Below are 17,367 nucleotides of genomic sequence, written 5' to 3'. Positions count from 1 at the left end.
GGACCAAGTAATCTCTGGGTACTTTATAAAGAACCCACCATTAACCGTCACTAAGTGATTCATTAAGTTATTGAGTCTGACTGCAGCAATGTTTTGGGACTTTGAATCTGAACTAAAACGCCATGACATTTTTGGCAACATATTCGACCAACCAATAGTTGTTTTAGGGAGCATTTGCTTTAACCTTTCAAGGGTTGATTGCATATAGGACCGTAGCTGCAATAATGGAATTTTCCCTATATCATTTGCACCGCAATGGATAATCAAAATATCAGGTGGGGATTCGTACCTTGACAAAAGTCTAATTTTTGGAATAAGGTCAAACCATTTCATGCCTCCTTTTCCTTGCCAAAAAACTCTGTAATTTCTTCGTCTTAATCCCAAATTAACACCATCTATGGAGTTCTTTGCGGAGTAGAACGCCCATTTAATTAGCGAGGAACCAACAATCCAAACAACTTTTTCACTACCTATATAAATAGAATATTTATACTTATAGATCTATATATAAACAAAAGTTACTTAATCCTAATGTAGCTTTTAAAGGCATTGTAACTCCATCTACCTTGCTTTTTAATTTCCAATTCTGAACGACCGTCCGAAAAACTGTCTGACGCCGCCCCAATACGGAAGGAATGAGATTTGTAAAGAGATTTTGGAAAACCAGCAACTTCAAGCGACTTGTTCAATACTGAACAAAACTGGAATCTTGTGAGAGGACTGCCATCTAAATGCACAAATAACTGACCCCCTATCTTTGGTCTCATAGCTATATATTTTATCAACCACAATACAGGACATACATAATTTTTTGTTGGTTCCAAAATTACGGATTCCCCTTTTCCAGTTTGATCCGTTTTAGAAAAAGGAACTATAAGCTCTATGTAATCTATCGTGGAGTTTCGATTTGTCACAAATTTTAAATGACCAAAGGCAATAACTTGATTGGATGGTTTGGACTTAAAGTAAATTTCCCCAACTATCAAAAAAGCATGATAAGCAACTGAAAATGCCGTTGAAAAAAGAATAGCCTCAACATTTGACGAACAAACTAAAGATGTTGTTTTAACAAATTTCTCAAGAATGTGTTTTGTAATAGGGAGTCTGCAATCTTTTGAATGGTTTGACCTTTTGATTCCCTCCAATAATTTTCTTATCAAAAAATTTTGTGTGTTGTCAGAAAACCCAATAACTTGCATTTGAAACCAATTCCTGAAATATATGATGAAATTGTAGCGTGTGCTAAACATTTTAGCGACAGATGAGCAATAAACATTGATATGTGTGAAATGGGGGGAGGCCAAAATTGACGTAGTTCATATTACGATCTAAATTGCTCGAAACCCTAAAGGCTAGTTGAATAAGTATTTCTTGTATTCAAAGCAACTGAATTGAGCGCCAGGCGTTTAATTTCAGCTGTGAGATCATTCCTATAAAATCTTCCGAAATAGGAATCGGATGTAGATTTGATTCTGGGGCAAGGGCACGAAACCTGGTCCACTGCTTGCGAGAAATTGAATCAGCAATAGTATTGTTATAACCAGCAATGTGACAAGCTTTAAAATAAATATTGTTCACCATGGAATGTAATACTAAAGGTCGAATCAATTCCATAACTCTGAGTGATTTAGATGATTTCTTATTCAAAATCGATACCAAAGCCTTATTGTCAGTGTGTAATAGTATCTTTTTGTCGAGAAATTGAGTTTTAAATAAGAAAAACGCAAGGACAATCGGCACCAACTCTAAAAATGTTATATCTAACATAATATTTTGCTCTATCCAACTTTGAGGCCAACCAAAATATGCCCATTGACCATGAAAGTATACGCCGCAACCTAACTGATGATTGCCTGTACTATCAGTGTAGAGGTGCACTTGGTCATTTGATAACCAACTGACATCCATAAAATTTAAACTACCATTAAAATTGTGTAAAAAATCTAACCACACTCGGAGGTCTGATTTCATTCCCAGTGTTAATTTTATAAAATGACCAGGATGTTTAATTCCACACATGGCATCCAAAATCTTCTGTTAAAGGCCCTTGCTGATGGAATAGCTTTTGCACAAAAATTTACAGTGCCTACCAAAGATTGTAATTCTCTAAGCGTAGTTTTTGTTTTCCGTAACATAACTTGTAGTAAATTCTCCAAAACGATTATTTTGTCGTTTGGAATTCTGATAACAATTTTATCTGTATCGATAACAATACCCAAAATTGTAAGAACAGTTTTAGGGCCTTCTGTTTTTTCTTCTGCTAGTGGGATGCAAAATTCATCGCACGTATTTTTAAAGACATCAACAAATCACAAATCTCAAATGTACTCCTAGCGAATATAAAGTCATCTGAATAATGGTTCAAAGTGTGAATTCCAGTTTTTTCTTCAACTACCCACTGTATAAAATGTGCAAATTTTTCCCACAAGGCACAACTAATAGAACAGCCCATTGGTAGACACATATCGTAATAATAGTCATTATTAAATTTGAAACCAAGTAACTGGTGGTCTGAAGGGTTAACGGGAAGTAGCCTAAATGCTGATTTAACATCCATTTTCCCTAAAAAGGCTCCTTATCCAAGTTTCACTATCATATCTAAAACCTCGTCAAAAGAGGTATAATGCACAAAGCAAGCTTCTGTATCTATAAAATCATTAACACTATAATCAAAAGGATAAGATAGGTGATGTATCAGACGCCATCCTCCATCCTTCTTTGCAACAACACCGTTAGGTGATAATCTTAAATTACCTAATGGCTCATAATTAAAAGGGCCAGCTATACGACCCAAAGCAATTTCCTTATCAATTTTTTCTTTATAGTACAACTTTTGGGTAATCTTTAACAGAAACTAAATTTGTGCAGGTCGTAGAAATTGTAGGGCCCTCATAATGAAGGTAAAACCAAAATCTAAATCCGTTCTTTAATTCATCAGCTATAGATTTGTTTGGATATACTGATAAATATGGGCACATTATGTCCACTTTAATTGGAGTTGAAACTGTTCTTACGAAAGGAGTTTGCTTGATATTTGTTGCCTGACTGGCGAAAAGTTGATGAGATTGGCTTGGGCGCTTGAAAAGCTCTTGATGTTGGTAACTTATGTACAACTTGCTTATCAGAACAATGAATAGCAGGATGTTTGCTTTGACACTTGAGACATTGACAATGCTGATATTGACAATTTTGAACACGACAGAAACCTTTGTTGTTGTATTTATAACAGAATTTTGGGTTGCTCTGAGTATTTTTATATACAGACTGAGTATTGCTATTTGGGGTAATATAAAGTAACCATAACTCTTGATCAATTTTCCCCCATGAAATACTGTTGTCTTTCGCTCTTTTTAAACGAAATTGTCGGTCATATTCTCTTCAGCCTAAACCCCCAGAAACTCGACTAGCACCGAGTTTGACATTGGCCATGTATTTGATGAGACTGAGGGTTTGATCGACATGTGATGACAAATAAATACTCATATATATAAAAAATGCATCTAACCAAGCATCAATACTAGTAATTTTGGTTGCATTTGTAGGTTTAAAAGTAAGCTGACCATTCATGAATAGAACTCTACTTTCTTGTGTTAAAATCTGTCTGCTTATTCAGGAGTGTATTCAGCTCAACGAATTCACCTTTCATGATTTTTTGCTTAACTAACTGTGGAACGTGCATAGCTAGATCACCATGGACACTAATTATACTCGGTGAACCAGATAAACATGAAGGTGGTTCAATTGTATCGAAACAAATAACTTCGTTCGAAACAGATAAATCTGGATTAGACGAGATTTTGGTACCTTCATCTATGGATGTGTCCAGCCGCTGAGAAATAATCGTTTCTATCTTTTTATTTATTTCCGGCAACACCCGCTCTGCCACCGATGACACTACTTGTTCCAGACCTGTGGCGGCTACATCCGTATCAAAGGCGAATGTATCCATTGATTGTTGTGGTCGAAGTGGTCCTCCAGATTTTTCGGCATTTGAGGTCCGGTGTTTCTTTTTGCCTGGTAATCTAGCCTTTCCAGAGTAAACAGATCTACGCTTTACTCCTGACTCCCCTGTCCCTTTGTCAACGGAATGGGATTTCTTACGTGGTTGCATTCTCAAAATAATTAAGAAATGAACTCAATGTCTACCCAAGTTATACTCGTATAACCTGGGTTGGGGCAATTTACGCTTTATAATCCGCGAAGCGGATTATAAAAAAGCGTAAATTGCTCCAACCCAGGTTATACGAGTATAACTTGGGTAGACATTGAGTTCATTTCTTATAATTTAATTTTTTGGAATTTGCTGTACAAATTGAGTCCGTTTTACTTTTAAAAATGATATAAATCTGTTCAAAATTCAAACGTAACGTCAAGTGAATTAGTACGTTGGTGCATTGTGACGTGTCTTGTGACGTGCAAACCAGGTTATACAAATTTAACTAAATTTTTCTATCCAATCAAATGCCGCGTTACAACCAGAATTAAATTATTATACTCTGTCCCAAGATATTTTGGATTCACGTTTGGACGATTTTTAATAAAAATACACTTACCTGTGAAAGAAGTGCAATTGAAATAGTTGAAAGGGATATTTTCCAAGATAATTTCATTGACACATTATCATCTTTCACTCGGAAAAATTCACAGAAACGAAAACAGATTCCTTACGGAGATTTATAATGGGGAATGTTTACATCTTTTCTCCATTCGGAACACACTCGGAATACATCGCGCAATATTTCAACGTAATCATCCGGGCTTGCTGCAATGCAAAATCTCCGTAGACATAACATTTTTTAGCATTGTATTGAAACCTGATAAGCTAACAGGGGCGTTTTGACTGAGAAATCTTGGAAATTTTTCATACTTTTAAATGAACATCGTTTGGATCCTGAGGTATTTATAAATATCAAACAATTAAGCCAAACGTGAATCCAAAATATCTTGGGACAGAGTATAGAAAATATGTTAAAAACCGAAAACTGATTAAACAGATTTTTTTTTTTTTAAATATATGGGTAATGTTAAAGCACATGAATTTTTCTTTACAATATAAACAAACTAAACACTTAAAATACTAGTATAAAAATGCCAAATATTATCAAAAAAATTTGTTTTTTGATCTACAAAACAAAGTACACCCACCTCGCAATCAAAACTGCTTGGAATGTAATGACGTCAAAGCTAACAGAAAAAACGTCATCTATGGTATGTCATTACGCGCAAAAATAATAAGGCGCGGATCATACAACAGCAATATCGGAAACATCGCTATAATAATTAGATTTATTTTTTATAAATAAAATAAATCGTATTATATACAGCGTAATTAGACAAACGGTCGTTTTTTCGATCATTCGTAGTCAAAGATTAAATTCATTTGATTTTATTTTTAGGAGAAGATTGAGAGAAAAATAATTCAGAGACCGATATACATGTAAAACAAACTTGTGTTTGTTGAAGAAGTGGATAGCAATTCATATACATAATTGTTTGCTTTTCTCTTACTTCCACATAAATTGTGTGTCAATTGGAAAATATACGCAATGTCAGCCGGATGTTTATAAAACAAAACATAAAATTCATTTGATTTCATTGTTTTCTCTTTTTTTTGTGTTCCTGCATTTTCTATGATAAAATATGTTGCTAACTGAAGCACTGTCTTAGTATTTTACCATTTTATTTTGGGTGTCTAAAAATTATAGTCTTTAACAAATGAGGATTTTGTTTATTGTTAACTTTTAATAAAACACAATGATAAAGGATATTATAACTTCGCAATAAATACATGATGAAAATAAAGAGCTTAGCAAAGTCATTCCTATTAAGCACTTATTTTATGCAAAGTTCAAATTTCGCAATAATCATAAGCTAAAAACTTTAGCTGCACGCCATAATATTTTTACTCTCTGGTGTCATTCGCTGATCATGATACTTCGACAATAAAATGAACATGCTTTCAAGCGTATTAAGAAACACACATGTATTGTAATTTTTGTATTAAAAAAATAAGAATAAAAGATGTCAGTAAATCATAAATATTAAAGGAACAAGAAATCATTCTTTCAGTATTGTGAGGAAATCATTATAGCTGGGTTGTGATCAAATTCAATAGCCCGACGGGTTTTATGATACTGTAATTAAAAACAGGCGAGAAATTTTCGCGAGATTCGCGAGAGCCTTTTTGTCGCGAATATTTTTCGCCAGGAACCAGTATTTGCCATTAAGTTGAATATTGAGCATTGCCATTCTCAAAAATATCTTAATTGTTCATACAAATATGAACCTGCGTCAAACTTTGAACCTTATGTGTGGCCCAAGAATTATACACAGCCATCGTCGTAACAACTGAGAATCAACAAATGTCAATATTTTTGCATATTAGTTATACTATATATTTTTAGAATGATTAATTTTTTTTCTATGTAAAATTCCGACCACCCCTATTATAGTTTCATCCTTTTTATTTGATTTTTAAAGGTTTTTATCTCAATAAATTACAATACCTGAGTATGCGTTCTCTCAAGTACTGTACAAGGACTTTTTCGCCCCGGGTAATTTTCGCTCTTCCTTACATGATAACAGCTTCGGCACGTCGTGAATTCTCAGACACAGTTGTGTTAAAAGAGAGAAACTTAAGGAATTGGAACCCGCCAAGTCTTAAATTTGCCAGCTGACAACGAGGGCAAAAGGGACGAAATGAAACGGGGGCAAAACGTTCCCTGTTTACAGTACTAACAACTTTTCTGCTTAATTCCTTTTCAAACAGAAGATATTTCTCTTTACATTCCTATGTAAAAATTTGACCCCCATAGTGGCCCACCCTAACCCCGGGGACTAAGATTTGAACAAACTAGAACTGAAACCACTTGAGGGTGCTTCCACACAGGTTACAGCTTTTCTGGCCAAGTGGTTTTTGAGAAGAAGATTTTAAAAGATTTTTCTTTATATTTTCCTATGTAAAAATTCAATCCCCATGGTGGCCCTACCTTAGCCCCGGGAATCATGGTTTGATCAATTTTGAATCTACACTACCTGAGGATGCTTCCAAACAGTTACAGCTTTTCTAGCCGACTGGTTTCTGAGAAGAAGTTTTTAAAAAGATTGTTCTCCATATATTTTTATATAAAAATCACCCCCCTTATTGTGACCCTATCGTACCTATCATGATTTGAAGAAATTTGAATATATACTACCTTAGTATGGTTCCACACAGGTTACAGATTTTCTGACCAATTGGTTCGTGTAAAGATTTTTTTCTATATATTCCTATCTAAAAATTTGACCGGCAGTTGTGGCCCCACCGTACCCCTGGGATCATTATTTAAACACATTTAAATATACACTATCAGAGGATGCTTTCAAACCGATTACAGTTTTTCTAGCCAATTGGTACCTGAGATGAAGACTTTGAAGATTATGGTTTTAACAAATTTACACTACCTGAAGATGCTTTCACAGAAGATTTTTTTTAGAGATACCAACATATTTTAAATAATTCTTAATTATATCCCTTTGAAGGACGGCATAGCCCTTCATTTTAACAAACTTTAAATCCATTTACCTAAGGATGCTTTGTGCCAAGTTTGGTTGAAATTGGCCCGGTGGTTCTGGAGAACAAGTTGAAAATGTTAAAAGTTTACAGACGGAAGGACGGACGTACAATAAGATTTCTGCTCAGGTGAGCTAGAAACAAGTGTAGATAAGGGTTGGCCACGAAAATGAGTCGCTGCGAACCAGTTCATATCAGGTAAATCGTGAAATTAAGTCGTCGCGAATAATAGTTGGTGACAGTATGTTTGATCCCGCTCCGACCGTAATGATTACCTCATATTATAATACTCAAAGAATGATTCCTTTTCACCTTATTTAACGAAAAAATCGATGTTACTAGAGTTCGATATCAATAGTGCTTGGATTCATACGATTTTTATAATTGTTTCGATTACTAATATATAGTTTGAAATCTATCTTTAAATATTACACAACATGATTCATATGGGGTTTCTCAAAATTCTTGTCGGAAAAATCTAAAAATCCATATAATAAATGCGTAATTCAAATACAGACTATAAACTAATTGCCATGCAAGATAAGTTGATTTTAAATTAAATGATAATTGATAAAATCAACTCCCCTCAGTACTTCAGTACTTTGATTTGTTTATGGAACGAAACGGACAGAGAACCAGAAAGAGATAAATTCAGTGGACATTGTGGATTGACTTTACACGAAAGGTCGGTAATGTTGCGTTTTCACTTTTGATCAGGATCTGCTGGAAAAGTCAGACATGAACTATAACTGAGTGTTTTTGTTGTTTTGACAAATTGTGAATGTGATTTTCACTGACGCTTTGATACGATGTCGACCCGTAAACATGATCTTGCGTGAATCCTAGCTAATTATGATAATTATTCCTCCTAATTGATGTTTCATTATCAATTTCTTAATAAAAAATAAATATGTTTTAACGGAGCTTATCTTTATCCCTAAATATTACATGTAATGTCTTTTCATTACGATATAAGGTGTGTTTTAAGGTATATTACTTCTCACGTTTTGATTTCCATGAGCAGATGATAGTTATATACATGTATTTAAAATGAATATGCTTTATATATTTAATCAATACAGAAAGATAAATTTTTCATATTTACACGACATTAATAAAGAAAATCCATTTGAATTCAAGAAACAAACAAGTTTTTAGCTCACCTAAACTGAAAGCTCAAGTGAGCTATTCTGATAACATTTTGTCCGTCCTCCGTCTGTAAACTTTTTTTACATTTTGAACTTCTTCTCTAAAACCGCCTGGCCAATTTCAACCAAATTTAGCAAAAAACATCCTTATGGAAAGGCAAATATAAATTGCAGAAATGAAAGACTGATCTTTATTCAAAGCGGAGAAAACTTCGAAACTGTAGAAAAAAGGGGGGGGGGTGCATTTTAAAAAATCTTCGTCTCAAGAACTACTGAGTCAAATTCAATGTGTTTTAGCATAAATAATCTTTATGGAAAGGGAAATATAAATTGCAAAAATTATCGGCTAATTCTGTTTCAAATTTAGTAATTTACGAAAATAATAATGACAGAGAGATTGAGAGTCAACCAGTTTAACCTCGGGCTCGATATTTCATATATCGAAAACAAGGTTAGAATCAGAGGACAAGTCTATGTTAGAAGCAGCCATGTTGAACGCAGATAAATTTGCTTGTTGTGTAACAGTTTACGTGCGAAGTGAATAACTTTCGCCTGTATTATTTAGAATTTTACGTGTAGACCGGTAAATCAGACAGCTGATTGTTTACATGTACCTGCGCAAAATCTGATACACTAACATATTATAAAATACTATTCATTATATTGGTACATGTAATTCGGTATGATCTTTACGTAATGGTTGATCAATGCATCATGTTTTATTAAGATGCTCAGCATTTTCAATCTAAACGGAGATTATTCTCGCTGCCAGAAATATTTCTATTTTCTAACCTGAGAGCCAAGCTTCGAGTTTTAAGCAAGATACAGAGCTTTGCGCACAATGCTACTGTATGATTGTACACAAAGCTAAGGTCATGCTTTAGTTCGTTTATATATTTTAAATGCAGCTATGCTGAATAGGAAATACCAAGTTTAAAAATCTTAGATTGAATGTAATAAACTCAAGTGAACAAAAACATGACTCAAACCAAGCTATGTATCTTGCTTGTAATTCTACGATTGACGCTGAAATTTTGATTGATCAATAGAAATGTCTTGCTAAAAGGATTATATGCTGTAACTACATTGTGGTGCCCCTTCTTAAACGATAAATTGCTTTAAATCTACACAAAGTTTTGATAGTTTTTCGACCACACTGTCAAGTAAATAAAAACGACGTCTTTTAAACAGTTTCCATAGTCCTGAACCATTATTATTATGAGGAAAAAAGCATTATCGTTGTTCTTAAAAAAATATTTCAGAGGAAAATCAACTTTGTTTGTATACTAGTACATTTGTTGTTTTTTAATAAAGATGAAAATAATAAGTGGGCCTTGGTACGATAGAGCGACATGCCTGCCAATACATTCACCCCTGCGCACGTGGTTTTATTTGACCCTTTCAGTTTCGCAGTAAAAATCGTGCCTCGTGTTTATAGTCTATTTAAGAGAATCTAGGTACTTGTATAAATTCTAGAGGTTTATTGATTTTAAACTTTATCTTCATTAATTGGTGGGTAAAATGTGTCCTAGAAATAAATGTGACAATACAAAAATAGTTTTTATTTTGCTGTTGCTACAGTTAACATGCGTCGTAGACATCCCCCCTAAGAATTAATTTTCGATCCGCGCCTGACCTATGCTAGTAATAACACTTATAGTGAAACAGACTGTACTATTTTATGCTAAGTTTTTATGCAAAACATTCACCCATTATTTTTTAAAAACATGGTATTGCACACCACAAGCATCAAACATGGCTATGAATTTATTAAGCAACCCAATGTTTATATTATCAACCACTCTACACGTGGTTGAACACGAACGATAACTCTGTTTCGAGTATCATCGTTTAATTCAAAAAACCGGTAGATGGTGAAATAAGACATACATCTTAAAAGATGATGTTTTAACATAAATCAAAGTAGGATATGATATGAAAATCGACCAGTACTTACGTATTTTGAGAATATTATCCGAACACTTATACTTCCGCTCGAAATTCACAGGAACTGAACAAATCTCGGTGAAGTCTCGTGAACCTTCATTCGAGCACCTCTGGATTTATTACATACTTAGCAACGATAAAGAAAACATTCCGAACACATTCGCAGGGGTGACATTGATTTGAATTATAGCTCTTTAACACATCACGTGACAACATTTTGCAGTTAAGTGTATTCATCAGTCAAGTGAGTAAGGTTATAAAACGTCATACGAAATAAATTCACGCCTGGTAAACGACAATCGTTTATAATGGAGAAGACCAATTAAATTTTTCAATGTTTTTAATTTGAGGAACTGAGCGCATTTATTCTGGAGCATTGAGTTACACTTTTCTTCTTTCACGTAGAGGATTTTTTTGTAATAAATTACAATAACTAGTAAGTAGTGGAGGGAGAAAAGTACCCTTATGCTCTCATGTATTTTGATCGTTTTATATAGTGATGGGGGGGGGGGGGGGCTAAAATAAAGGGAACTGAAAGTTAACCGTGAACACCACCTGGAAATTTAGTTATTAATATTACATATGATCTTATTTTCAATAAGCGTATTCCAGGAAGGTTTAATATGTCAAAGATTAAGTATATGCAAAAATAAGTGTAAAATTCGGTTAACACAATATCCTTTGAACGCCCATATAAAACCAATGTTGCTCAGGTGAGCGATGTGGCCCATCGGGCCTCTTGTTTGGGAACTGTTTTATCGTGCGGAAGGTTTTTTAGACGAAAATGACAGAATCGAGCAATTTTCTGAATTTTCAATAACATTTAGCATAAAATCATGCAAATATATAAAGTGTCTCGATTTTTCGCGAATTTTAATCAGTGTATTTATTACAATTCCACGAAGTATAACTTTGATCGTATACATGTATATGTATAAAGTTAAGGCGAAAGATAATTTCGTATGTCCAGTGTCCCTAGTAAACAGGAGAATGACTACATTTTCAATATAAACATCGACAATCGAAATCCACCTGCGGAATCATATGATTATGACTATTGGAATCATTTCTTCTGGCATTGCGCGAAATAAAACTTATAGTTAGTTAAGAAAAAACCTGCGCTGCCATACATCTATACGCGGATCTAGAGCCGGGAGGTCGGGGGGCCTTGGTCGCCCTACCCGCAAACAAAACTATCTATCAGACCCCCCCCCCCCCCCACCACCACTACCCCAGTAAATTTTTCTGGATCCGCACATGATCATGTAAACTGATCAGACTTTTCACCTTTATGTATTCATGATTATGACATCTCTCTCTCTCTCTCTCTCTCTCTCTCTCTCGCTCTCTCTCTCTCTCTCTCTCTCTCTCTCTCATACATGTACCACTATTAATAACGAAATAAAACTTATAGTTAGCAAAGAAAAAACCTGCGCTGCCTACAGTTGGCATACATCTATACGCGGATCTAGAGCCGGGGAGGTCGGAGGGGCCTTGCACCCCCACCCCGCAAACAAAACTATCTATCAGACCCCTCCCCCCCCACCACCACCACCACTACCCCGGTAAATTTTTCTGGATCCGCGCATGATCATGTAAACTGATTAGACTTTTCACATTTATGTATCCATGATTATGACATCTCTCTCTCTCTCTCTCTCTCTCTCTCTCTCTCTCTCTCTCTCTCTCTCTCTCTCTCTCTCGTTCTCTCTCATACATGTACCACTATTAATAACTTATTCGTCCGAACAAATCCTAATTCGTCCGAACAAATAAGTTATTTGTCCGAACGAATAAGTTATTTGTCCGAACAAATATCTAATTCGTCCGAACAAATCATAATTCGTCCGAACAAATCCTAAATCGTCCGAACAAATAACTTATTTGTCCGAACAAATCATAATTCGTCCGAACAAATCCTAATTCGTCCGAACAACTATCTAATTCGTCCGAACAAATCGTAATTCGTCCGAACAAATAACTTATTCGTCCGAACAAATCGTAATTCGTCCGAACAAATCCTAATTCGTCCGAACAAATAACTTATTTGTCCGAACAAATATCTAATTTGTCCGAACAAATCCTAATTCGTCCGAACAAATAACTTATATTCGTCCGAACAAATCCTAATTCGTCCGAAGAAATCGTAATTCGTCCGAACAAATAACTTATTCGTCCGAACAAATCGTAATTCGTCCGAACAAATAACCGTAAAAATTCGACATCACTGATCCCCATGTTTCATTATGTCAAAATGTTATTGAATATATATCTAGGCAAACTGGATAAATCTTATAAAATTCTTAATATTCAATTTTTTTTTATTCCAAATAAAATAGAAACTACTATAAAAATTGTCTATTTTAAGTGCAAAAAGGTCACCAAAAAGTTTATGCAGCTTCGTACATAATTTTTTTCGTAATTTTTCTATTCAATGTGACAATTGTGCATAATTAAACAACATTTGAAAAAATAAATTTGCTTTATCAAAAATGCTGACAACAAACACAAATCAGAGTGAAATTGCATGTTCTGTCTACAGATTTCAATGATATACTTCTCAAGAAATTCTTGATACAACAACATTGAGGAGTGGGATACCTTTGCGTGAGTCGCTGTAAGTGTGTGTACATGAAAAAAGTAGTTACCCAGAATATTCATGCTCTACTTTGACTTTTTGTCGCGGTCTATGGTTGCAGGAATAACAGCGAATTGCTCGATTAGTGTTAAATAAGGGAAAACATTTGCAAGTGTAAATAAATGTTATATAAGAGACCATTTGCAAGTGTAAATATTGTAAAAAAAAAAATAAAGACTGTTTGTAGCTGAAATAGGGGGAATGAATTTTTAGGCATATGTTTTCAGAAAATATTTCTTTTCTCTAAATCATTGAACTTTGCCTAAGTATTTTAAGTGTAGTGTTTGTGCTTTTTTCTTGCACTTAGGATTTTTTCCTTGGTTAGAGGATATAACCATTTACATCTTTACTAACTTAAGTCCCACGGGCACTGAAAGTAGATTCAAGAATATTTTGAAGGAGAAAACTGTTCAAAGCAATTACAAATTGTTACGTGTTTGAATAAATTTATTCTTCCTTTACTGCGCATGATTTTTGAAATCTGTACAAATGTTTTCCCTTTTATGGGCATTAAATTTTGTACACTGTAAACCATTTGGTCAAAGGAATAAATAAGATTGATTTGTCCCTTAGTCGTTTTAATTCTAACCATGATGGCGTACATCATACTCGGGTTCCTGTGTGTAATCCCATCAATTTGCTTGTCTATTCTTACTGATGGGGAAACTCAGAACGGCACGTTACGGGATAAATCAGTGGACACAGAGACCGATGTTTTCAGACAATTGTTGAACCAGGAGACTCTGATTCGAATGTCACTGGTGAAGAATGTTCATAGTCTTATGAAAGATATGATCGAAATGAAAGAAAGCATGTCAGCTAGCAATAAACGACTCCATGATGCCGAGAAAGAAATCTCAAGCTTAAAAAATGAGGTACAGTTGCTGAAAACCGAGAACCAGAAGTTCAAAGAGCAAGCTGTGAAATTCCAAGACGATTTTAGGACTACTGACAGCAGGTTTAATGAAATTGAAGGAAATTTTACAAAGGTTTCACAAAGCCAAACTCAATATGAAAGGCATGTGAATGACAAAATTGAAGACTTTGAGAAAAATACATCTACGATTCTAAATGACATCAAGATAGAGGTCCGCTATCTTTCTGTAACGTTATTGGACTTAAATAAACATACCATGGAACTGAACATGTCGATTCCAGAGCTGATAGAAAGCAGAATAACCGATTTTACGGCCAACGTAAATAGATCTGTCGGTGATATAAACCACAAGTTGCTTACTTCTAAGGATTACCAAGAACAACTGATCTACAACTTGTCTACATTAGGAAATGAACAATCTAGTTTAATGAAAATAATATCAGGTATCGCTAGATTTTTAAAATATAGTTTATATAAAGTTGTAAGTCAAGTATAAGCCATTACATGGCGAAACATAATGGTGTGAATTAATTTGTATCTGTATCTCTTTTAAGATAATCTGAACAACACTATAAACTCCATCAAAGCGGATGTTGAGCAATCCCAGAAGTCCCAGTTGAAGTTGTCAGCTGCTGTGTCATCACTTGAGGTTTTCAGAATGAACATGTCCCTGCTGAACAATTGTGGTACGTTTACAAATTATTTAAGAGTTTAGCGCTGAGCACGAATTTACGAAATAAGAACTATGATGTAGGTTGATTTTCTTAATGCATTACCCAATGTTTGTCGCGCAGAAATTTAAACTAGGTGCAATGGGAAAAAGGTCAGCTTGTGTTGAATGCTACACACATATCTGTTAAAACAGCTTGCCCTAATGTGAATTCACCGTCAGCGAATGAAAACTCACAGGCTATTGACATAATGAGATGTCTTGCTATCTTTTAGAATGTAAGTGAAAAAGAAGTATAGATATCGTATTGATTGTTTAAAATTTATTTGTTAGTTTACTTGAATATCTCCGATATATAGTACATGTATCCAAATATGGTAAAAAAAATTGTAAAATCAAGAAATATTACCTGTTACAGAATAATAAATACATGTACCTGTATTATAAAGATTAAAAATAGAATTAAAATATCTGTACAAAACAAGATTTTTGGCCCACATATATCTGTTCTATATAAAAACAATAACAATTGCAAGTTTCTTATTTACTGCATTTCACTGATTTAAAAACAATTATATATATATATATATATATATATATATATATATATATATATATATATATATATATATATATATATATATATATATATATATATATATATATATATATATATATAAAGATTGTTGTGGTTTTAAGAACGAGCATCTTCATTATTCCTCGAAGCTTTGTTTATGCAATTATATAGGCTCTCTTACAAATCGAGCTGAACTTAGTACATTTTTACCTTATTATGTAAAAAGTGATCATTCTGTGTTATATTTTTTGATTGACACTGACAATGTTATAGTATGTGTTTACATGAATGAACAATGGCAATATGCATTATGCTTTTTGGTTATATTCATATAATTGGTTATCGTTTATATATTTGGTTAACAACTATATTCTACGAATTGATACTCAACTAAATTGAGTTTGAACTGACAAATATAGAAACTGGTATTTTTTTTTTTGCTACGTATAAAGTTGGTTTTATTGTTATATTCACGAAATAATTAACGTTAAAGTTATCTCTCAACTTGAACTTGGTTATGGTTATACTTGGTATTGAACACTGTTTACCATAATCTATACATAATTGTAAAATCTGATCTTGTTACAGTTTCGAAAACAAGTGTGGGCTTCACAGTCGGGGTGACGAGTTCGTCTACCACCTGGTCTGGAAACATATTGGTGTTCCCTCATGTCGTCACCAATAATGGAAACGGATACACTCCGAGCACTGGGAAATTCACCGCCCCCACGGACGGGACATACGTCTTCTTTGTTACTGTTAATACGTACGATAGTAATTATATATATCTAGATCTTGTGCTTAACGGTTCGAATAAAGTCAGAACAATGTCCCACAGCTCTGCAAGCTTCATGACGGGAACAAACATGGCGGTGTTACAGTTGTACACAGGAAACTCTGTCTGGGTTAGTTGTTACAACGGAAAAAGTTATTACACAGACTCAGTACCCATTACGACCTTCTCTGGTTTTCTTCTGTAATAAAGCTAACACTTAGTAGAACGCTTTGAAGCACAGGAGGCTCTTCTAGGGAATCGAAATACGAAAGAGATTTTAAAATCACAACTCAACTTTTTGATTTACAAACTATATTTTATCATAATTAATATTATCCGTAGATTATCCTTCAAACGTAATAATGCAACGTTTTGTCTGTTTTAAAACTTGGATGAATTTTTTTTACAAATAATAAATCCAGAAATTTGTTAAATCAGCGAATTTAAGTATTTTTGCTCGCCCTCTGCCCCTGTGTATTTATACCTAAATACGTTTTATCCCGAAGTATATTTGCCCTAATTGTTGTTGCTTTTTAAGTAAAAACAATAGATAGTAAGGTAGATTTGAAAAATAATGTTTAAACTATACCATCATTCAGATATAAATTTAAGCGTTATTTGTCAATTTGTCGACTCTGGGTGTGCATGTTATTGAGATATTTTTTTTTTACATTTAAAATAGCTATAATAATGTTAATCACAAAAGACTTAACCGGTATCACAGGTTTCCTCTTCCTTAAAAACACCGTATTAGTCTAGCTTTTGGCAATGTCTAAAATATAAAACAGTGTAAATGTTATACAGTAAATGATTTGATTAATTGCAACTGCTAAAATAATTTGATGTGTAGAAAAGAATAAAGTCCGCAATTTGATTCCATGTACTTGTTTTGCATGATTTGTGTTAAAAGTGAATATCTAGCTTGCCAAATAAATTCCATACTTATACATAAATGTTATTGACCTTTTCGTATCTAGCTGCATAACTGTAGCTGTACGGGGAATCTGAATTTTGTCCTCAATTCGTCCAGTGCACATATCTATTTAAAGCCAAATAAAGAAGCAATTACTTTATGTCATTGAGAAGTTGTGATTGCATAGTCGTTGGCAGCTTTCATACACTTTCACTATCAATTTTATAACATTTTAACGTCAATCATAATTCCCCTCCTTATTTTTTTACG

General features: G+C 33.9%; 1 protein-coding gene across 1 annotated transcript; it reads left to right on the top strand.

Annotated features, from left to right (window-relative positions):
- Positions 1-13,849: 13,849 nt before the first annotated feature.
- Positions 13,850-17,058, top strand: LOC105336352 (structural maintenance of chromosomes protein 2). The gene is made up of 3 exons (XM_020070668.3): positions 13,850-14,605; positions 14,717-14,848; positions 15,998-17,058. The coding sequence occupies exons 1-3, from the start codon at positions 13,876-13,878 to the stop codon at positions 16,387-16,389; spliced, it is 1,254 nt and encodes a 417-aa protein (XP_019926227.3). The 5' UTR covers positions 13,850-13,875; the 3' UTR covers positions 16,390-17,058.
- Positions 17,059-17,367: the final 309 nt, after the last annotated feature.

This window comes from Magallana gigas, chromosome 5, assembly GCF_963853765.1.
Source record: "Magallana gigas chromosome 5, xbMagGiga1.1, whole genome shotgun sequence".
Classification (NCBI taxonomy): domain Eukaryota; kingdom Metazoa; phylum Mollusca; class Bivalvia; order Ostreida; family Ostreidae; genus Magallana; species Magallana gigas.
The sequence above is the reverse complement of the archived record's forward strand: the minus strand, read 5'-3'. Positions and strand labels throughout refer to the sequence as shown.

Excerpts from the sequence above, each read along its gene's own strand:
- LOC105336352 (XM_020070668.3), top strand. The coding sequence starts at position 13,876 with ATGATGGCGTACATCATACTCGGGTTCCTGTGTGTAATCCCATCAATT. Across the intron at positions 14,606-14,716 it reads TTTAATGAAAATAATATCAG|ATAATCTGAACAACACTATA; the intron begins GTATCGCTAGAT and ends ATCTCTTTTAAG. Across the intron at positions 14,849-15,997 it reads GTCCCTGCTGAACAATTGTG|TTTCGAAAACAAGTGTGGGC; the intron begins GTACGTTTACAA and ends ATCTTGTTACAG.